General features: G+C 38.4%; 1 protein-coding gene across 4 annotated transcripts in view; it reads right to left on the bottom strand.

Annotated features, from left to right (window-relative positions):
* Positions 1–847: 847 nt before the first annotated feature.
* The window catches only part of STX17 (syntaxin 17), a 53,821-nt gene continuing 31,384 nt past the window's right edge, over positions 848–23,284 (bottom strand). For 3 of the 4 annotated variants that reach the window (XM_074330769.2, XM_019729224.3, XM_074330770.2), the window contains exons 5-8: positions 17,192–17,307; positions 17,060–17,110; positions 8,071–8,157; positions 6,941–7,318 (exon numbers count right to left, since the gene is read on the bottom strand). In XM_074330769.2, the coding sequence (XP_074186870.1) occupies positions 7,079–7,318; positions 8,071–8,157; positions 17,060–17,110; positions 17,192–17,307 (494 nt within the window). In that variant the 3' untranslated portion in view covers positions 6,941–7,078. Of the gene's footprint in view, positions 7,319–8,070; positions 8,158–17,059; positions 17,111–17,191; positions 17,308–23,284 lie in introns of all 4 variants that reach the window. The other variant, XM_019729223.3, reaches the window with a different exon arrangement.

A 23,284-nucleotide genomic window follows, 5' to 3' on the forward strand; every position in this document is an offset into this window, starting at 1 on the left:
AGTTCCTGCTGCTGCTGCTGCTGGTGTTTCAATACTAAGCCATCAGACTATATATCCAACTTGGGTCCCTATTTGTCTGACCACTCCAATCCTATGGTGAGAAGGTAAACCCAATTTTTCTGCACCATTTCTTCAGTGATTCAGGTCCTATATCCTCTCTTTTCCAAGTCGTGACTTGTAATTGAAAAAAGAAACATCTTTACCGCCAAATTCTGAAATTTTTAATTCATGACTTCCAAGTTCTAGAGATGTTTTCCCGATTTCTTCTGTTGCATCATTCATTTCTATGTTAATATACAAAAGTGAGTACTGAGCAAAGGTTTGATATGACTTAGAACGTGTTTTCACATTTCAATACATCTCCCTGAAAGAAGGCAGAACACACCTACTGTGATCTCCTCGGGGAGTCAGTAAGGGGAGTGTGGTTTCTCTCCCCTTATCACTGTCCTTCATATGACGAAATACTCCAAGAAGCAGATGATACGGACCCTGCCCTCAAAGACACTACAGTCTACTTGGGGAGACCACACCACCACAAATGAAAGACTTTTACAGCTATTAAGTTGGAAGACACTGCAAAATTACCCACTAAGGAAAATGGGAGCCATTGAATTGCCATGGTCAAGAAATACTCGTGTAGAGAAGGAAAACTGGAACCTGAAGGTCTTGGACACTAAGCAGTAAATTTCATGACTATTTTCTCAATGGGTTTTCAATAAATATTTATGGAATGAATAGAAGGACAGGAAGAAAGCAAGCATTCGACACTAAGCTTGGATTCTCAGAGCAGAGGCAAGGAGAATTTACGTGTGGGAAAGAAAAGCAAATAAGCCAAATACACCAAGAACCCAGGAAAATGTGAAGTTTATTACGAACTTCCCTGGCAACAAAGGCAAAATGAAGAACTCAAGAGGGTTATAACAGTTTGATGTGATACAAAGCAATACATGCAGCTTTTAAACAAAATCTCTACCCTGGTCTGTATATCCATCTGACCAGCCTCATCACTCACAGTGAATTTCTTGGTCTTCTCTAAGCACACTGTGCTTTCATGCCTGGAGCCTTTTGTACGTTCGATTCCTCTGCCACTTGAAAGCCCACACCCCTGCTTCAGTGAGGCACATTCGTCTTTAGGGTGCTGCTCAAAACTACGTGTTCTACAAAGCCTTCCCCGACTTCTCCAGGCAGAGCTGGTCTCTCCATTCTCTGTGCCCTCTATGGCTTTGCTCATTCCTCTGTTAGGGTACTTACCATGTTTTATTGTCACTTACATTCTGTTGGCATCTGAATTCATTAGCCTGAATGGTTGACAAAGGTAGATTCTATGGGTTTAATATTTTTCTATGTATGGCCCAGTACACAACAGGTACTCAGCTAAATGTTGAATGAGTGAATTTATTGCATGTTTCCTTATACAAGCACCACTCAACAACGTAATAAACAAATTCAGTAAGCTTTACAAAATACTTAGAAATTCTCGCCATTCGGCCTTTTCTTCTGCTGACCCTTGCTAACAACAAGGGTTTAATAATAAAATGGAAAATATCTTTAGGGGGTTTAATTAATGCAGCCCAGGTAAGTATCGCTTCAGTGATTAACCTTAATACAAGAAAATCTCAGGTACTTGAGAAACTTATGGATAACATGTACTCTTGTTTTTCTCAAATATTCATTAGTCAAGTTTCTCACAGGAGCTGGACAGTGGTCCATTCAAAGCTGGAGTACCCATGCTGTTGAAGAAAAATTCTCATGCTTTGGCTATCAGATGCACAGGTGACATTCTTTTGGGGGTTAAGATATTGAATGTAATTTCTTCTGGGGGAGAAAAGATTTATTTTCCTTAGGAAACAACTTTTAGTCTTGTTCAAGAGCTTAAACAAATCTCAGCTATTTTCATAAAATGTGATATGACAGAAATTATTTTAGTCTGGAAAAATGTAAACTTAGCATATCACCAGTTTGTACTTTCACCATAGAGAACCCTTAAGATCCTTTTTGTGGCGCATGTCTGATTCTTAATGGCACTGTCAGATGATGAGTTGTGAATCTGAACAGGTAAGTCTGGGGCCAGAATGCCAACCTAAGGAATTTGAACTTGGTCAGGAAGCACTGAAAACATTTCCTTCCTCTGGCAGTCAGTGAGGAATGGCTTAAAGTCAGGAAAGATGAGGTAGAGAGCATGAGGTAATAAAGTCCTTTACTAGAATGATGCCCGTGAATATATTTAGAAATTGATGCCACTGACAGAGCAGAATGAACAGGACCCGGGGAGAGGCCAGACGTAAAGAATGGGTGGGGAATCCCTGGCTGGAATGCGAGAAGGCAGCCACCCCTGAGAAAAAACTTAACTACAGGAGACAAAGCCAAAACTAGAACTCTGACTTCCTGACTCCCCATCCCATTCTCTTTCTACTGTATCGCCTGATTGAGAATGTCGAGGCTGGTCTTTCAGACCCACAGGCAACTTGATATGGTGTAACAAGAACTCAGTTAAATTACTTGGAGGGTTTTTTCTTTTCTTTAGCACATGGTTATACTGCTAGCTTTTATGTTAACTAGCTTTGATCTTGGGCAAATCATTTGCCTTTGACACTTTCCTTTCAATTTATTTCTTTAGTTAATATAGCACATATATATTTCTTGTCTCCCACAGTAAATAATTTTTGAGGGCAGTGATGTGGCTAATAATATATGGGTCTTTTACCACTGACTGTTTATAATACCCAAGAAGTTTCTCTGTAAAATGGTGTCAAATTAATGAATATAAATAGTGAGAACCACCTGTTAGAAACAAAATGAAGTGTTAACAAAAATACAAATGGAACCCGAACTGTTCACGTGAATTTAGGCTATCAGGGAAGCACCTCTACATTTTTTTATGCCTCTGACTACTTAAGAACATTGTCTAACATTCGTAAGTACCTGAGAGCCACAGCCACTTTATACTTTGTTACAAGAGAAGAAAATGTCCCATTTCACAGGAGAACCTTTCCCCAGGCTTTTCGTCATCCTTCCTCCCAAAGATTTCATATGGCAGCAATGAAGGGCAAAGGGGACCCTAAAAAAGACCTTTCAGTCTTAAAGTGGACACACAGTATGGCTTGGCTTTGTTTCAATGGCTTGGTACTTTCAATGGAGAAAAATGTACACTGTATTTTTATATTTCAGGTTTCCTCAACCTCTGGTGATTGATAGTACCAGTATTCAGTCCTTACTGCTGTGCAAACTACTACGGCACTTACGGGCAGGCAGGCAGCTCACACAGGGTTTTGGGACTTGTGGTATTCTCCCTCTACAGCGCTCGGCTTCAGTATAACCTAACAGTTCTTGCTCCAGCAACTCTGCCAGCGTGGCCCCTTTCTGGGCATCCTCAGGTCACTGGCTTCAGCATAAGCGGTAGGAGAGCAAAGCCCGCAGAAGAAAAGCAAAACAGGAAGGAAGAGAGGAGAGGTCATAATGACAGGGAGTAGAGTCTGACTAATAAACATTGAGATGGCTTTTTTTTAAACGTAGGTTTGCAAAATGTCTTTGGAGGCAATTCCAAAAGAAAAGTTTCAAAAATGTTCTAAGTAATAGTAGCGTCATCACAGGAAGCGCATGGCTTCCTAAGGGTACCATTTGAAAGGATAATAATCACTTGATTCTATGAGTTATGATAGATTTGTCTTTAAAAAGTTTATTTTTTAATTAAATATAAAAAGCACTGCTTAAGTGATGGCTATAACCCATGAACATAAGGAAATTTGTAGGATGTGTGGGTGGGCTAGAAACACTTTTCATTTTAGAGTCTAAGCACTCATGTGCTTCTGCATTGGCCCCCATAAAAAACTTTGAGGAAAGAAAAGATTGAAAAAAAAGCAAACCAATGGCACATGTAATTTAAAAGGAAGCCTGCCTTACAGAGTATGTGAGTATTGGGGTGAAACAGCATGAACGGCCCACCTCAATTTTATATTTAGAAGCAGCAGAGAGTAACGGGAGTTTTTGCAGGACAACAGACCTAGTTAACATCTCGGCTTCCCCCATGGGTAGCTGAATAACCCTCTGCAAATTACTTAACTTCTTTGAGACTCAGTGTCCTTATCTGTATAATGTCTAGAGAAGTGCCTGGCAAACAGAAGATATTCAACGAGAATCAGTTCCCCTATAAGGGTGTTTTGTTTTATTTTCAAACTAAGGGTCTCAAGATTATGAAATCAGTTTAGTTAGGTTACAACCAGCATATTTTAAAAACTGAAAAAAAAAAAAAGTGCACTGTACATAATGGTAAGTATTGTTCCATCATGGATATGCTGAGTTTTGATGGAAGTGCATTTTTTACTGTGGGTTACACCAAAAAGTTTCAGTCTCGGCTCTACAGAGAAGTTATCAGATTATTATACCAGAGTTTAGTAGCTCTTCCTTTACACAAATGAGTCTCTATAAACTTGAAGAACTCATTCAAAGTGTTCCTCACCTTTTAACTTGTTGCAGTGAAAACATGAATCATAGAGATGAATTTAATCTGATATTGTAGGGCATTAAATTCAATTTTAAGATTGGTTTCTGGGTCATATTGACTAATTTATACTCCTAACCACTTTGTAGATTACAGGTATATCATTTATAGTTGATTAAACACTTCTAGAAATTTCTACAAAAAGTTGGCTATTAGGTTCCAGGATGGGAAAATTAGATACAATTTCTCAATAATTTTAAATGATAAAACTTCTTTAAAGAACTGTAACTTGCCTAATCATGAAGACTGCTAGAGTAATAGTCTAATCCTATTGAGTAATAAAAACCAAAGGCCTGTAGGAGCACAGTCATATCCCCACTGCCTCAGTAAAAATGAGGTCCCCAAACAAAACATGAGCTTCAATTATAGGCCTCGTCTCTCCTTCAGGTCCTGATGTAAAACCAGCCTGACTCCCTGGTTGTGTTAAGATCATGGGCTAAAAAGCATAGCCGGTTGGGGGTTGGCAGAGTGGGAACCATATGCTGCGATGAAGAACGGGACGTGTTGAAGGTAGAACACCAGTAAGTACAGAATTCAGTGGCACAGCTGAATCTTGATGTAACTATATCTTCAATTTATTTTAGCTGACCAGGCCAGACTGGTCATTATTAGCATCGTCTGTGGGACTGAAGTTTAGGACTCTTGTTTTAAATACGCACCCAGGTGATTCTGATCCTTGTTCTGGTTTGAACCCCCTGTGCTAAAGGGACAGCAAGGATCAGAACATGAAAAAGGTGGAGTTCAAAAGTAATTATCCCAACCTCACACTATCAAATACTGGATCAGAATCTGACACTTACTCAGAGCACTTCCTTCTTGATATTACATCAAAGACACAGGTCATAGCAATACAAGATTTGGTATTTTCTAGTTATTTAATGACAGTAAGAAATGGTGCTTTTTCTCTTTGGAATTCATTGGTGAGAGTCAAAAAGCATGAAAGAGCAAGGTCTCTTTAGATTAGACACTGAAGTAAAAAGTAGCAATCAATAAAAGTTATTAAGAGTAAGCAGCAAAAGAGAAGTGATAAACCATTCAACTGCCCGATTAATCTGGCTCCTGAGCAGAGAAAATTCACACCTTATGTGGTATAGGTACCCATTCCTCTAGCTTCAGAGAAAAACAATAAGGCAACAGGTGGTTCCTTCCTATTTCAAATGAGCTGGGGTGCAGGATGAGGCTACCTGGAATCTTAAATTCTTTTTTTTCTAAATTTAAAAGCTTTTTGCTGTTTGGATAATTTGGTTGGGTTGTGGCAAGCTTACTGTCAGTGTCAAGTGTTGGGATTAGCACCACAAATCCTTCCTCGGGACCAAGTCTTGGCACCAGGCTTTGTGCATCATCATCTCTGAATGTGAGAAAAGGCAAGCATGAATGCCATCCTTGGGAAGAAATAGCAAGGCCAGCAGAGGAGACAGCAAAGCCTGGGGAAAAGGGTGGTAGTAACAGAAGTGAGGTAGAAAGCTAGTTCTTAGCTTCACCAAGGGCTGGTGGAAAGACTTGGGGTCAGAGAGTCCCCACGTGGCAGGTACATCAGCTCCTTGAAATTGGAAGACGCCCCAAGAAATGATGTGATGTTCCCCTCCCCCACTTATTTTTTAGCTCCAAGTCTAACAATGTTGGAAATATTTGGATCTCTCTCTCTCTCTCTCTCTCTCTCTCTCTTTCTTCATAGAAGTTATAGGAAAGGATGAACAGAGATGGGAGACAACACAAAAAAGCAGATTATGAGAAAAGCTCTCATTATATATGGGTAAAATTCACCCCACAACTCAGAGAACTTTTCAAAATTACATGGAAAGGAAGGCAGAGGGTACTAGATCTTTGAGGTATTAAGAGACAGGCTGACAGAGCAAGCTTAGTGATTGCCTTAGTAATGTTGTCTCCTACCACTTGAGAGTCTTTATTTAAAGAGAGGCAGAGGAAAGGTTCAGAGAAGGAGTCGGTGTCACAAATTAAGATACTCGAAAGAGAAGTTGGGCCTTTCTTTCCACTTTCTTACACTATGAGTTTCCTTCACCAGAAAATATGGATGGATCGAACTGCAATAGGGTTCACCAAACGGACTCCATGGCCTCGGTCACTGTGCCCCTCAGCAGATCCTGATTTCCCTATTTGATAAGAAAAGCTCTTGAACTTTTCTTTGCTAACAGGCCTAAATACTCTTCTACATGTAGGAGACAGATAAGCATGTGAATAATCTGCGAAGCCTTAGGGTCTCCAAGTCAGGGTTAGGAAAGAAACTATTCTTCCATAACCCAACATGTCCACACATCTCATATCCTTATCGAAGTTCATGGGTTCAGTTTTCACATTTCCAGGCAGAAAATCTACTTCCTTTCAAGTCTTTCAACTTCACCTGACAAACGTCATACACCCTCCGCCCAGGCCCATTTCTAACATCTCCATTAACATCCCAGCAAACGACAACATGTCTCCACTTATCCCAGTTCCATCCCACTTGCATCTATAGTCACTAGCTGGATACAAGCACGTTCCAATGCTGAGTGAGTGTCCACCAGCAGCGAAGGTCCTCATTAGGATGGACGCGTTGGCACCAATAATCCCGAAGTTTGGTTTTTAACTGCATTTTTTGTCAGTTTGGCTGGGAAGATCTGGACAGCTGGAAGTGAGCTTCTCCATCATTTTCTGTTTCTTTCTTTGTATCAGTTTTCCACCTGTGAAGCCCAACACCCCACCACCAAGTGCAGCTGCAATTCCTGCCACTTTGAAGCCTGCAAGGAGGCCGAGCGGCCCTCCCACCACGCCTCCGATGAGTGCACCTGCCACAGGCAGAGCTGCCAGCTTGTATTTTGCAGCCTGTAAAAAAAAAAAAATTCAATTTAGAAATTGAGTTGAGAATATCTGCCTGTGGTGATGTGCATTTTTCTCCCATTACTTCTGGCAATGCCTCTTTCACTCTTGGTACATAATTACCCTTAGAGACTGTATTCAGGGGCAGGAGGACAGAAAGTATTGCACGGGTACTACAATTACTCCGGATCTCAGAATTTAGAGAAATGGGCTACAAAGAGTGGACTGCGACAAATTGATTTTACTTGCAAAACAATCCATCTACTAACTATCTAGCTGGTTTAAACAGTTTTAGCAGCCACAGATACCCCCAAAGCTTTTATGTTGCACAGAGATTATTCTGTGCTCTGTACCTGGGGTTAAATAAAAGCAACATGCTATGGAGAATAGATTGTCCCACTCCACCCATGCTGTCACGTCCTCAGACTTGTGACCCTACTGGATTCTGGCAACCCTCTCTACTCCTCTCACCGAACCTCTGCAGCTATCCCCTTGTAACGCCAAATGCCTTGCGTTCTGGTGAGGCTTTGGTTTATTCTCTCTTTGAAAAAAATGTCTCTGCCGACAGAACGAAGAGTAGAATATTGGAGCAGAATATTACAAAAGCCATTGATTTCTTGCACTACTTGTGTCATTTCTTCCTTATTTCCTTAATTGCTGGTTCCCTCAACATTAGAGAGAGCAGATCAATCGGGTTAATACTGCAGATTCCTGGGAGCCGGAGGACCATTGATTTGCCAGCGGGAGCGGAATCTTACCTTCCCCAAGTTTCGGGTTCCCTCCTCAACATTCACAGCAGCGCTGTTGACATGGTCTTCAATGGCGTCAATCTTCTCCTGCTGAGACTAGATGCAAAGGAATTATGAGTGAGCGGTCCTGCTGGGAGCAGCGGAGAGCCAATACACACTATTTTAATTCCTGTAATCAGGGCCCATGGACTGCAGCCTTGCAGTCTTAATAGCAGTTCATGAACAGCATCTGATAAGCCACGTCCTAAGTACAAATTCACTTGTATGAAAAAAAGAGCGTGACTTAATTATTAGGTAATAAAACGGTGGCACCTTTACAGGAAAAAGCATCTCATGCTAAAATTGATTCAAACATGCAAACATATTATTCTCCGAGTGAATCTACTTTCCAGGAGAAAAATAAAATCCAAATAAGCATTTATATGTCATGTTGTGTTTGACAGAAAAAAAAAAAAATCCACCCAAGAAACCTCCCTATTTTCTTTGAAGATTCAGTTTAAAACAAGCAAATCTGCCTTAGGAGTAAAACACCCTTAATTTAATAAATACAAGTTATTACGTTTTAGGAATAAGAATACAATATGTGCCATGGAATCTTTCCATGGGTGATACGCAGTAATGAGCAGAGAATGAATATACTGTCCTGTGTTTTACACCTATACAATTTTAATACATTTTAAAATCATGATGAATTAAAATGTTTCAGATCAAAATATTAACAAATCATTCTACATAAAATGGCAACACTTACAGTGACACAACAGAAATTGTGACTCATGAAATCTCTGGGTAGAAGGAAGTTTAGGAGGAAAATCACATGTGATTTTCCTTTCAGATATGTGGAAGCCCCACTACAACATTTCTGACAAGTTACCAAACCTCTGCTCATACACCTCCAGTGACAGGAACTCATCACTCGCCACAGAAACACATTCCCATTTTTAAATCAATTTCATCTGGACAGAATTTACATACAACAATATGCACCCATTTTAAGGGTATATGGTGAGTTCTGACAAATGCACAAACCCATGTAACCACTATCACATCAATATATAGATTATCCAGTTTTTATTTAATTCACAGAAAAAAGAGAATCCCTCTTTGATCCAGCTAAATGCCACCTCCTACAATGATTGTGACATAATTCAACTTTAATCCAGAAGTATTTGATTGCTCTTCTATAGCTGACCTCTTCACTTGTACTGAAGCAGACACACACACTTCTAATTCTAATCATCATTTCATCTGAGAACATGATGCCCAAATAACAGCTAATTGCCCCCGACCACCAGTTGCTTCCTGCCAACATTACTGACATTCCTTCCCTTCTCCTACGCCCAGTATGTACCTTCTGACTGCTAGACCTTTCAAGGTAACCCTTCATTCTTATATTTTCCACCACTATCTTGACATCTCCAACACAATCCCCCAAAAAAGTCTTTTATCAGTTTCCCTTCTAACATCTCTGTCAGAAACAAATTTGAGCTGTGATCTAAAACTACAGCAAATGTTTAAATAAAAATTACAGTAAAAGACACATTGCCATTTCCCCCCCTCAAAATACTCCCCCTCGCTTCGAATACACTTATCCCATCTTTCTTGCCACTTTCTGAAGCAGTTCTGGAAGTCCTTTTCCATGAGTGCCATTAGTTGTACTGTCGTGATGTCCTGAATCATTTTGACTTTGGTGAAGAGCCAGAAGTCGCATGGTGCCAGATCCAGTGAATAAGGTGGATGAGGACCCACCATAATGTTTTTATTTGACAGAAATTGCCGTATCAGAAGTGATGCGTAACACGGAGTGTTGTCACGATGGAGGATGAAAGACACTCACAGAGGAGGACTTACAAACTACTTCAGAAAATGGCAAGCACAACGGGATAAGTGTGTTTGAAGTGAGGGGGAGTCTTTTGAAGGGGATTAATGGCAATGTGTCTTACTCTAATAAATATTTTTAATTTAAATATTCACTGTATTTTTTTATCACACTTCATGTAACAGTGGTTCTGACACTTGAGTATGCACCAGAATCACCTGGACAACTTCTCAAAACATGGATGGCTGGGTCCCAACCCCGGAATTCCTGATTTGGTGGGTGTCCAGTGAGGCCTGAGAATTTTCATTTCTAATAACGAGTTTCTAGGTGATGCCGATGCTGCATGATGGTTCTCACTTTAAAAACCACGAGTGTAGCTATTAGGGAAATGCCAATGTAAACCACAGTGAGATACCACCTCACCCCAGTCAGAATGGCTATCATCAACAAGACAAATAGTAACAAGTGTTGGAGAGGCTGTGGAGAAAAAGGAACCCTCATACACTGCTGGTGGGAATGCAGACTGGTGGAGCTACTGTGGAAGACAGTATGAAGGTTCCTCAAAAACTTACGAATAGAATTACCATATGACCCAGCAATCCCTTTCCTGAGTATCTACCCAAAAAATCTGAAAACATTTATCCATAAAGATATATGTACCCCAATGTTCAGTGCAGCATTATTCATGGTGGACAAGACATAGAAACAACCAAAGTGTCCTTCGATAGCTGACTGGATAAAGAAGTTGTGGTATATATACAATGGAATATTTCTCAGCCATAAGAAAAGATGAAATACCACCATTTGTGGCAACACAGATGGATCTTAAGATTATCATGCTAAGTGAAATAAGTCAGACAGAAAAAATCGAGAACCGTATTATTTCACTCATGTGAGATATAAAACTGAAAGCAACAAATTAACAAGATAAACAAAGAAAGAAACAAAAACTCATTAGACACAGACAAGTTTAGTGGTTACCAGAGGGTAAGGGGGGATGGAGGTGATAAAAGAAGGTTAAGGAGGTCAAACATATGGTGATAAAGTATGTAATTTTACTAACTAATGTCACTATAATACATTTAATTTAAAAAACAAAACAAAAAAACACTAGTGTATATACATGACAGGATTAAGAACACAACCTTTAGTCAGCTGTCCTGTGTTCAAATCCCACAATTATCACTGTGTGACAATGGACAAATTACTCAAGCTCTCAAGGTGCCAGTATTCTCATCTCTCAAATGAGGATAACGATATTTATATCTCATAGAGCTGAAAGGATAAAGTGAGACAGTGTCTGTAGAGTATGAGGGGGAAAATAGAAAGAAAGCTTATCTTCCATCTTCTTTTCTATCAAAAAATATATTAAATTTTTTCCTATGGTAGTTTAAAATTCCAGAGCACTAAAACATTAGATCTCTCTTAGCATTCATTTATTCAATGTTTATGTTCCTCGGACAACAAAACTTCTTTTAAGGTTGGCTTTCTTTCCCCAAATCATAGAAGCATAAGTGCCAGCACTTGTCTGGATTTCTGTCACCCTATCATTGTTTCTATCTGAGACATGCCCAACAATTTCCATTCTTGCCTGGAAGTCTACCCTAGTAGATAAATCATAGGTGTAAAACTCTATCATCAAACTCCTTATCTTGATGAGTTGAAGGGTAAAGGGAAAATAGCCAATGTGTCTCCTTTATCTCAGCCCCCAAATAATTCCATCAAGATGGTGGGGCGGACCAGGATTATCGCCATTTCTATACACCAAGAGTTACCTCAAGGCCTCAGGGAAATATCTCTTAAAACTCTTTCCTAAAAGGTTGGATATTGCAGCTTTATGACTTTTTTTTTATGAAGTAAAATTTAAAAATAATTTTATTTGAATTATTTTCATAAAAATTTAATTTCATAAAAATTTCATATGAAATTAGAGACAGAACCACAAGACAAAAGGAAGCCCGAGATTACTGATTATTTGAACTATAATGCTCCCCATCACTGCATCACCAGTACTTAATGAGGCCTGTCTCACCCTGCGGAGTACCCCACACCTGTAAGTACTGATTCACTGACACAAGGAAGCGTGCTTAAACACGGGCACGGACATAAAGCAGAGGGTACACCAGCCCCTATCCTGGGATCCACAGCCATCCCTTAGTTGTGCAGATATGCCTTCTTCTTCCCCTATTTTGCTTGGTTTGAATCCCAAACTTTGCCCATATCTTCAAATTCTGCTTCTTGAGTTAGTAGGACCCAATGACATAATTAGAGTTAGGCAGCAAACTGGTGTCAGAGTTGTCAATCACGGTCCATAGAATGACCAACCAGACTCCATTCAGAGCTGAATCTGGTCCCTTGTCCACTGTGTCCTTGGCTCTTTATGCCGGGCCTAAGCACACATACACAACCTCGCCCCAGTACAGGAAACCAAGCTCCTAACAACAGTGGTGGCTCAGAAGCTTCCTTACCTCCATCTACCAACATCCCCTTTTTGCTTCCGATTTGCTTATGTTTGTTTTCACCTGCCTGGACCTCCCACATCTGACAATCTTCAAACTGTCTTCCTGACATTTTATACATTGGCACCTCAAATATGTTCTCAGCATCCCTTTAGCAATGAATTAAACCATTTATGAGGGTCACTGCAGTGTTTCTCAGACTAGAGCTATGCATAAACTTTTCCCTTTTTAAAGGAAAAAATTCTCAAAAGACTCCAAGAATGTGTCTGTGAATTTCGTTTTAGGAAAAACATTGAATTAGGTCCCATATCTGCCTGAAAAAAATAACTGAATCTTAATTAGCAGTGAAGAAAATGTGATTCATTAAGTTAATATTTGTCAAATAGAAAGCAATTTGGGCATTTGAAGTCAAACCTAATGAAGAATTGTTTTTCCCTTGAATGCTTGTTGTGGACAGTTACAGGCCCAGCATCCGCTGTATCAAGCAATAGTAATACATTCAACAAATCCATCCCTAAATCCATTTACATCAATAAAAATGCTCTCCCTTGAAGAGTCTTGTTAGTAATTGTGCAGATTTATGAATGTGTGTGAAAAGCTATGGGTGTAAAAAGCTAATGCCAAAACTCCAGGTATTTTCCTTTATTCCTCACTAAATTCCAGCCAGTTTTCAAGGCCAGCTCTAATCTTAGATCTTGACTTTTCCAGATAACACTGAGCTATCCTGCTTCTAAACTCCAAAGGCAGTAATCTCTACTCCTTAAGCACATACAATCACATATCCAGAGAAGCCCAGAAACAAACATGCAAATGCTATGATATACAGGCAGAATGCAGGATTATATTGACATAGAGTAGGCAATAAACAGAGTAAGTAAGTAGGATGTTGACATCAGGGGATTCAGCAATAAGAAAGAGACTATAGACACTACAATGGCTATACTAAATTGGCTAAAGGTACTGTTGGTGGCAAAAGTAGAATTCTAAGCAAGGCGTCAAAGAGGGAATCAAATAAGGGAGGGACAAAAGCAGAAATGCAGCAGGGGTCAGTAAAAGGGAAGGGGATGGGAAGTAATAGACATTATCCCATTTAGTCGTCCCATGAATTTTACAAAGCTCTTTGTTGTCAAATGACATCCCGAAGGTCACACAGATCATAGGAGAAATACAACAGGAGGAATCTGATTGAATCCATTACAACCCAGTGTTTAATGCAGCCAGAGTAAAACTGGATTTAAAAAGTCACAGGAATAAGGCAAAAGGTAGAGACAAAACTGGACCTGCAGCGAGGATGACATGCTATTGAACAACTGGCCCAGAGTTCCTTAAATTCCCCTTGACTAGGAATAGGGCTGGCCCCAGAGGAAAGAGGGCACTTGAGCAATAAAGGCTGAAGAGAAATGAAGCAGGGTGCCTAGGAGATATTAATTTATTAACATCTATTGGACCACACCTGGATCTCTCAATAGCTTTGTAGATTCTTTTTTATTTGTGGTAAAAATATACATAACATAAAATTTACCATTGTAACCATTTTTAAGTATACAATTCAGTGGCATAAGTACATTCAGAATGGGCAACTATCACGACTATCCTGTAGATTCTTCTTTATACTGGTCTCTAGTCTTCATTGAGCTGAGCACAGTACCACGCATGTAGAAAGTACTCCATAGATAAATGGTTAATTTGCCTAAATACTATCATGTCCATGTGATGATAATGAGAGGATGTGGTCACTCTGGTTATGTTCCCAAGTCATTTGGTGCCTAAATGGAGCTTCTGTGAGTCCTGGACAATGTGGTCATGAGAACTCAGTCACCCTGGGAATAGTAATCAGGGGTTCTCCTTTGAGCTTTAGCCTCATAACATTCTGTTTCATGTCCTTACAGATTATTATAAATAGGACATTTGTATAGAGCTATGGCTATAACCAAAGTCTTACTGCACAAACCTTCCTTACATTAGAGGTTAGGAACTGCTTACATAACCTAATCAGACATGTAACTGTCAAAATGGCCACAAACCCTTAATTTTCCTTTCATGTGCCTATCCCACTGGAAGGGAAATGTATTTGTCTTGAATGAGAAGAACTTTGTACATGTTTAGTTTGGTTTTTAAGTCAACTTTATTCAAGTATAGTTTACATACATTATAACACACATTTTAATGTGTACGTGTTGATGACTTTTGACAAATGTATATAACTGTGTAACCATACAAGTACAGATTTTACAAACTGCATTAGATCACAGATTATGAGTTACAATAATTGAATAAATCTTGATTCTAAAAACAACAAATATTTTGGGGTTGTTTTATCATTTCCTTTTATATGGAATATATTAATAGACTGTACAGACAACTTAGAAACTTGAAACATTTTGCTTCTTCCAACTTAGAGGTATCAAAAAAGGAAAATGCTTTAAACAATTTACTATATTTAATTTTAGGGATTACTGAAGAAACATGCACAAACTAGAAAACAAGCAGAGTAAGGGACTAGTACTGAAAAGCCTAGAAATCATATTCTAGAAGGAACACAATAGAGAATCAAGGATTTTCAAGAGAAGAAAATATGGTGAGGTGGGGTCGGGTGAGGAAGGATAATGTTGATCTCAAAAGTTGAAAACTTATATGGAAAAGAGACAAAACGTGTTTAGTATACGGCCCCAGAGGACAAAAGTACCAGAGGGAAGTTATTATAGGACAGAGTTTATACACGTATAAGGAAGAACTTCTGAGAGTCAGAGCCTCCAAATGGAACGGCTGAAGCATGAAGTGTCCCTGCACTGTTTAACTGTTCAAAAAGAGTCAAAAGACCATCTGTTTGAGAGGTTGGGGCAAGAATAGAAGGATTAGGTTAGTTGGCCTCTTAAGTCCTTTCCAATTCCAATTCCAATTCTGAGATTGTGTGATCTAGGAACTTCTTATAACTTAAAGCCAGGTGTCAGGGAAACCATCACTCAAAGATGTACAACCCCAACTCATGACCAAGAACGAAGAACTGAACCTGGCTAGAAGCACAAGCAGAAACAGGCTTGCACATATGTACACACACACACACACACACAGACACACACACACACACACATTCACACATCCAACCTTCCCATAATAACTGGGAAGGAAAAATAAGAATAATTTAGAAAAATAATAACAGAAAATTTATTCTATCTTCCCCACCGAATCTGCTTTATGTTCCCTAATCTGTGTTAACTGTATCACTGGCTACCTGCTTATGCAGAATGACGCCTTAATGTTTCTTTGACTCTTCCATCTTTCTCCAATTTCTACCTAGTCTACCCCAGCAATACCTCGCAGCTGTCCCTAACCTTCGTACAGTACTCCCCTTTGTCCTTGGGGGATACATTGTGAGACCCTCAATGGATGCCTGAAACTGCAGATGGTACCAAACCCTACGTATACCACGCTTTTTCCTACACATACATGTACCGGATGGCCTCTCTTTCGCATGTCTGCATTGCCAGCATGATTACTCGTGCACTTTGGGGCCATTATGAAGTAAAATAAGAGCGACTTGAACACAAGCACTGCGGACGGTGACAGTGGATGTGATGACCTGAGATGGCTACTAAGTGACTAATGGCAGGGAGTGTATATGATGGACTGAGGGATGATTTACGCCTATGTCTTGGGTGGGACAGAGCAGGACAGCATCAGATTTCATTATGCTACTCACAACAATGTGCAATTAAAAACTTATGAATTGATTGTTTTGGGAATTTTCTCTTTAGTAGTTTCAGACCGTGGTTGACCGCAGTAAATGAAACTGTGGAAAGTGAAACCACAGATCAGGGAGGACTACTGTACTTGTGTTGCCATTGCTGTTGGTGGAACTATTGCAGTGGATTCCTCACAAGTCAGCCCACCTATAATAGTCCCCCCTCCCCAAGGCTATCATTCATACTAGGCTAATATATCGGCCCCAAGGCTAACATGATCTTTCTGACACACAGGCTGGGTCACATCACTCTAACCGGCTCAAAAATCTATGTTGGCTCCTCAGTGCCTACAAAGTAAAGTTCCAATGCTTTGGCATGGCCTGAATGCCGTCTCAATCTCGCCCTAACCCTCCTTGCTTTGCTTGCCCACAGTACCTTATGCTTTGATTACACTGCAGAACTTATCATTCCTGAAAGACCATATACTTCTCTACTCCATATCTTTGTTCAGCTGTTTTCAAATGCATCCCCTCTCTCCACCTCTAGACATTTCACTCAGTTTTCAAGGCTCAAGCAAATGCGACCTATCTTGTGAAGCTATCCTTAACGTTTCCACCTCACAACCCCTGCCTCCCTCCCTTGAAATTAAATGCTTCTTCTTGGGCTCATAATACTTCTCATCTACCTCATTGTTGCATTTAATAATCATGCTTGAAATTTCCGTTTTGGGGGTCCAAGCTTATCTCTACACACTGTGAATCTCTGAAGGCAGAGAGCAGGCTTCATTTATTTCTATATCCAACCTTGTCAGACACCACTGCCAAAGATCTAACACAATACCTTTTATGTAACAAGAGCTTAATAAATGTGTATTAAATTGATCTGGAATTTGAGAACAGTTAAACTTCTATCCAGGGCCTAAGACCAGTCTTAAAAGTTGTAACTTCCATTAAAATTTGAATCCAAAGCCTAGTGACCGATAAACCTCTTATCCTATTAAGCTAAAATCTCTGAGTCAAAAATAGTTATATACTTACATTCACTAGGAGAGAAAATTCTGTGACCAGTTCGCTAAGTTCAATTAAATCCTTAAAAAGAGAGAGAGAAAGAGGAAGTTATTTACTTTCATCCCTCACAGTTACCAAAAGGAAAAAAAAAATTTAACATACCGCTTCTAAAGTTTCCCATGATTCTGCAGCATTTTGATCTCGAGGAATTTCAGGCAATGCGTATATCTGAGTCATACTCTGAGGATCAGCTTCAGTTTCAGTGGTGTGAAGTGCTCCTGGACAAACACAGTTCCATGTTTAGAGTTTATCTGCTTAGTTAGAAACGCAATAGCATGAATAAACTCCATAAAACATTGCCATGTAAAATGCTTACTAACTGAATTCAAGCCGAAAATAAATTATGCTACAAAAAAATATATATCTATGGGCACATTGTTCCCAGGTTAACAAATGTTTTTTTAATTACTCCAGAAAGCTACCTCAAAAAAAAAAAAAGGTTACAAATACTGTCTATCCAGTCTGAATAACCAGGGCTAGAAGTGGAAGAAGCACCAAAGGAAAACTTCAATTTGGCCAATGTTCCAGGAAGAGATAGGTTTCCAGTAAAAATACGTTCAATGCTTTTCATTGCTAAATCATTAATCATTTCTTTGCCTATTTTAGTAATAAATACCAGACTCTTAAGGTGTTAAAAGTAGAGAAGTGATGTGTTGTTAGCAGTGAAAAGCAGTCATTTTTGTTAACAATAAATTTGTCATCAAACTAACACCTCTTACTACATGTATCTTTTTGTATTAGGTTGGTGCAAAAGTAATTGCAGTTTAAAAGGTTTAAAAAAAAAATTGCAAAAACCGCAATTCCTTTTGCACCCACCTAATACATATTGTTACTCTACTTCTCCTCAGACTCATCTTTCTGGCCAATGCCTCCACTGGTTCTCTATCTTTTCTGAGTTTTAAAGTCATCAACTCACTAAAGCTTTCCTCATTAAACACTGCTATGATGACAAATTAATTTGTGCTTCAGACTTCACCTTCAGGTCTTTTTTATTTCCTTGTATTGGTTTTATCGATTATTCATTCATTAAATGGATATTTATACAGTGCCTACTATATGCCAATCAGTGTGCTAAGATGCTGGGGACACAGTGGTAAATCATAGAAACATTTCCAAGGAGTCAACTGGGCCTCGTCTGAAAGACCTGGATAAGAATCCTGGTCTGGCTATTTACTGGCTCTGACTTGGGAAGGTATTTCATCTTTCTGACTTATCTTCTTCATTTGTAAAATAAGATGATATTTACTTTGCACTGCGCTTGGCTTATGTATCAAGTACAGTGGTTAATAAAGAGTTACCACTACTGTATTGCTACTGCTGCTATTATTAGTGGAGCTTCCTAAGTAATATGTGATACAGACATGTTAACAGGCAAGCTCAGTATAGTCTGATAAGAACTATGACGGCTAAGTACGGAATGCAATGTGAGCACAGAAGAGAGGTTATTTAACCTAGACTTGTGGATGGGAGAGTGGTTCGACAAGGTTCCGAAGCTATAGCTTGAGGATGAACAGAAATCATATTAGTGAACTGGGGCAAAGGTGGAGGGAGAAGCTGAGAGTATTCATGTCAGGGAGAATAATATGTGCATAGGTTTGGGAACTGAAAGGAGTCTAGTATAGCTGAAGCACAGACGACGACAAGAGAAAAGCGAAGGTTGAGGTTGGAAATCTAAGGTGACATAACTCATAGCACTCTAAACCATGTTAGAGAGTTTTGTCTTTCTCATAAGATCAATTTGGAACTATTAAAAGGAGTAGGAGACTTTTGGGAAGCTGGAGGGTGCCACATCCGATTTCAGATTTAGAACGGGAACCATAGCTATAGTGTGAAGAATAGATTGAGAGTGGAACTGAAACGCAAAAAAGAGCGTGAAAAATCAGTTGGGAGGCTTTTCAATGTATCTGGTGCAAAATGATGATGGTCTGTCTGCTCTAGGACAGCGGCAGCAGAAATGGAAAGAAGAGCTCTTTAAAAAAAAAAAAAAAAGAAAGAAGAGCTCTTTTGTCCCCCTTACTTCAAGCTCAAAACACCTACCACTTTAATATTTTCTGATCACCCATTATGTATTGTGTTGAGTAGCAGGAATGAAAAGGTAATACAAAGCAGCTGCTCTCAAGGAATTTATATTCTAGAAGAGTTAGATATACAGAGACAATCCTAAAACAGTAAGAGAGTTCATTAATATCTAATAAATATAGATACATATTATATTTTGTGGGAATTCCAAGCTGGGGGGTGGCATCTGACCCAGCTTGGTGTGGTGTGCAGTTTATAGGACAGCGTCCTGAAAAAGGTGATCTTACTAGACAAAGAAGATAGGAATATAAATTCCAGGTAGAGACACCACCATGAAAAAAGGCTCTCAAAGAAGAAACAATATAGCTTAACATAAAATCAGCAGTTTGGTCTTGCCAAATCATACAGTAAAAGACAATGTTACAAGTATAACACATTATAGATGGTTAGGAGGGGACTTTCAGGCCACTTAAAGACCTTGGAGTTTAACTGATAGACAGTGGAGAGCTACTGAAGGGTTATAAACAGGGAAATGACAGTGACATCTGATCTACTCCCAAAAGCCATTATACCTCTAAGTTCATCTTCTCTCGCAATTTGTTTTTTCATCCTTGCTTATAACTGAATGGTATTTTATAAAATTGCATTACTATTTTACTTTCAAAATTTATGAATGCTTTACCTCTCGAGAAAAAAACCTGTTTAATTTGTTTAGGAAGGGCACAGTCAGTTGACTAAAAAGTAATTTAGTAGGCTTATCAAAATTGACTGTGTTCTTTTAATTTTTAATCTTAACTTATCTGAATATATTTTTTCATCTTAATGGAAAAGCAAAAACATCAGATATAAAGTTTTACATTACAACATTATGGCAAGTATCTGATATTGTAAAAGCTCTCTATGATTTTTACAAATGCTTCAGAGTCATTTACCGTGTCCTAAGTTATCCCACAGACACTTCCATTTTCACTTCAATCGAGATGAATGAATTACTCTAAGGCCTTTCTTCCACGTAATATTCCTATTTTATAAGACCTCCAACTTCTTTAATAGGATGATGAATAATGATAACTTCATTATTAACAGACCAAATGTAAAGCATAACTTCGTAAACGCAACACTGACTCTAAAGATTTTTTTATGCCACAACCTTTGTACTACTAGAGAGGATTCACATAAAGAATGCCAGGGTATATAACAAAATGAAGAGAGATTATCATATATAAATTCTTGATCCAAAAAAATGAAGGGATGGGAAAGGTCTGACATTTTAAGCAAAAGTAAAGATTTCCCTCAGTAAAAAACAAAAAATGTTTAAGTCATTTACAATCTCACTTGAAACCAAACTGCGAATGCATCTTAGTTTAAATGGAGTCTTAGAACAAAGAAATCTGTTCTCTTTCATGGAAAATCCTGCTGTAAACTTACAACTCTGAATATCACTCATCAATTTGAGGCACGACTAACAATTAAGAAACCTTTTAATTTCTACAACTTCCATAATTCATTTATTTCAGCTTGTATTAAAAATCAGATCCTCAGTGGTCATCCACTGACTTTGAACTTTTACAAATTGCTACAGACGTGAGGAGGCAAAACACTGAGACCGGTTACAGCTGCAGGAAAGAAGGCTAAAGAACTCCTATCTTGTCCACGTAAGTCAAAATTGCTATTGTTTTATATGACATAATAATCTCAGATAGTTCCATCCACATGCAAACAACTTCAAGTATAAAGTGTATATGCTCGTGCATGTCACTCACCACTGTTTTTCAAACTCCAGTTTTAAAACCTTATTATTGACTGCAAAGTCAAATAAACATTAAGATAGTTTTAGTGTAAATGAGAAGTAAGTTAAACAGCATAGACATAAGGCTTTTCCCTTCTCTATATATGTCTAAACATTCATTTGTTCACTTCTGTATTCATACTCATTCTCACCCTCTCCCCACACCCCCTGCTTCCTTTCTCCATACTTCATGAAGGGTAATGATTCTGCCAAGAATTATAATACAATATACAAGAAATTTCCACTAAACTTTACTGTATTAGAAAAAGTGTCATTATGAATCTAAATTAATTCAAAAGTATTTCCTGAATTTTTTTCATGTTCTGATAGCTTAAAAAGAAAGAAATGAATTTACTGATCATCTACAGAAGCCTATCTATCAGAATAAAATGACTTCTAAGTCATGGCTTAACTTAGCTGCAAAGCAGGATTTCTAAGAGAATTAAAACCCATAGAAAACACATCTTCTGAATAACATACAAAAACCATCTACACTTTTTACAAAAACGGTTCAGTACCTGTATATACCTGTGATAAAATCTAATATTTCATTAAATTCAGTATGTTGGTCTGAAGTTCCCAGCAGTTTTAAGATTGGATTCTTTTCTTTTGTGAATATTTGTTTAAAATGTAATAAGATTCTGTTCCTGTTGTGCTAGTGAAGTTGTGTGCTGGATGGAAAGTAAGGAAGACAAAGATGGACAAGAGCAGTGATTCACTCTGTATGACTTGATACACCTTTCCAAGTACAAATCCGATCTGTAGGCTCATCACTTCTCTGGGTGGGAAGCAATATGCTAAAATTGAAAGTAGACACACAAGTGAGACAGAGGGGGTTTTTCAGATCAAGCAAGATTGGCAGAGAAGATGTGCTTTAGGAACTCTCAGAATCTGGACAAAAGAAACAGCAAAATCATCACGGCTTTCCCCTAAACTTAATAAGCTTCTTTGATTCTCCAGAGAACATAAAACGTCCTAGCCTACTTGTTATTTCTATCTGTAAATGAAAAACTATTTTCGTATTTTGATCTCACTCATGGAAATGTGGCAACATTGCTCATGAATCTCGGCTGATGTTTCCAACCAATTTATTTAGAATCAGATTGAATTTTAAAGGAAAAAGTATTTTAAGGCACTTCTATGCAAATCAAACACATTTTTTTTTTTTTGTATAGGCTGTCACTACTATAATGAGTATCTGAGGCAAAAATAGGAGAAACCAGAAAACACTGGATAAAAACATATAGAATGACAGAAAAGAGACTATAGCTAAAAGACGACCACATATGGAGCAAATCCAATTTATACCCCACTACTAAAGTCTTATGTAAATTAGTTGCTTTCTTTTCATATTCTCCTTCCTTCCTCTCAATTATTTGTTACTAATACTTCTGGATTTAAGGCAACCTAGTAGAAAATCTCATATCTGGTGAAATACTCAGGCATTTGGTGAGACAGTTAATTTAAACTGCTTAATGTTGGCAATGGATTCAAAGTCAAAGCATAATCTGACCAGCAGACCATTAAGAATTTGACATTCTAATATTATTTTAGGTATAACTTAGGTATTTGATTTTATAAATGGAATGACTGTCTTAATCAAATCGGTATTTGCAGAGATCATTTTTGTAGTTTCTCCCAGTGACAAGTAATTAGATCTTAGGCCAATTTGGTGTTCCATGAATTAAGAAGTCTGAGAATCAAGAAGTCTGGAAAATGAATTTCACCTGTTATATCTTCTCCTTCATCCTTTGGCACTGCCCCAATCTTTTTCATTTCCTCTGTACACATACATGCTTCTTCAAATTTTACCAACATTTTTTTTTATACCAGTTTCCTATGGAGAAAGTTAATTGCCAACAAACTGGTAAACTGCCTTCTAATAATCACCCGATGCCTCAGATAATATATAAACCCAAATTTGTTGAACCCAAACAGTCCTACCGGTAGAAACACAAAACATGCAATAATAAAATGCAAATTAAAGCAAGTATTAGAATAGTATCATATTGTCAGAAAACTCTAGGACAGAACTCAAAATTTTTGTTTGCTGCTGATGGGCAATTCAAAGTTAAATAGTGAAACAGATTGATGCCAGCAACTCTCTCCAGAAAATCCAGCGAATCTTCACTGTTATTACTGCTATCACGACTGTCAAAATGTCTGGGTGAATAAGATGGCCCCTTAATCACAAGTAACTATAAAGCCCAGTTTCTCTATACATGCACATAAAGTATCAGTTCATACTAAATGATAAGAATAGCATTCAGCCCCATCAATATGGTGGTGATAACTACATATGAACAGAATAATGTAAACAGTAACTATGAACTATCAAAAAGCATTCTTCCCAAATATTCTTCAAATAAGGGTTGAGTGCTAACATT

The sequence above is a fragment of the Rhinolophus sinicus genome, chromosome 16, assembly GCF_057876585.1.
Source record: "Rhinolophus sinicus isolate RSI-liver-muscle chromosome 16, RSI-T2T, whole genome shotgun sequence".
NCBI classification, from domain to species: Eukaryota; Metazoa; Chordata; class Mammalia; order Chiroptera; family Rhinolophidae; genus Rhinolophus; species Rhinolophus sinicus.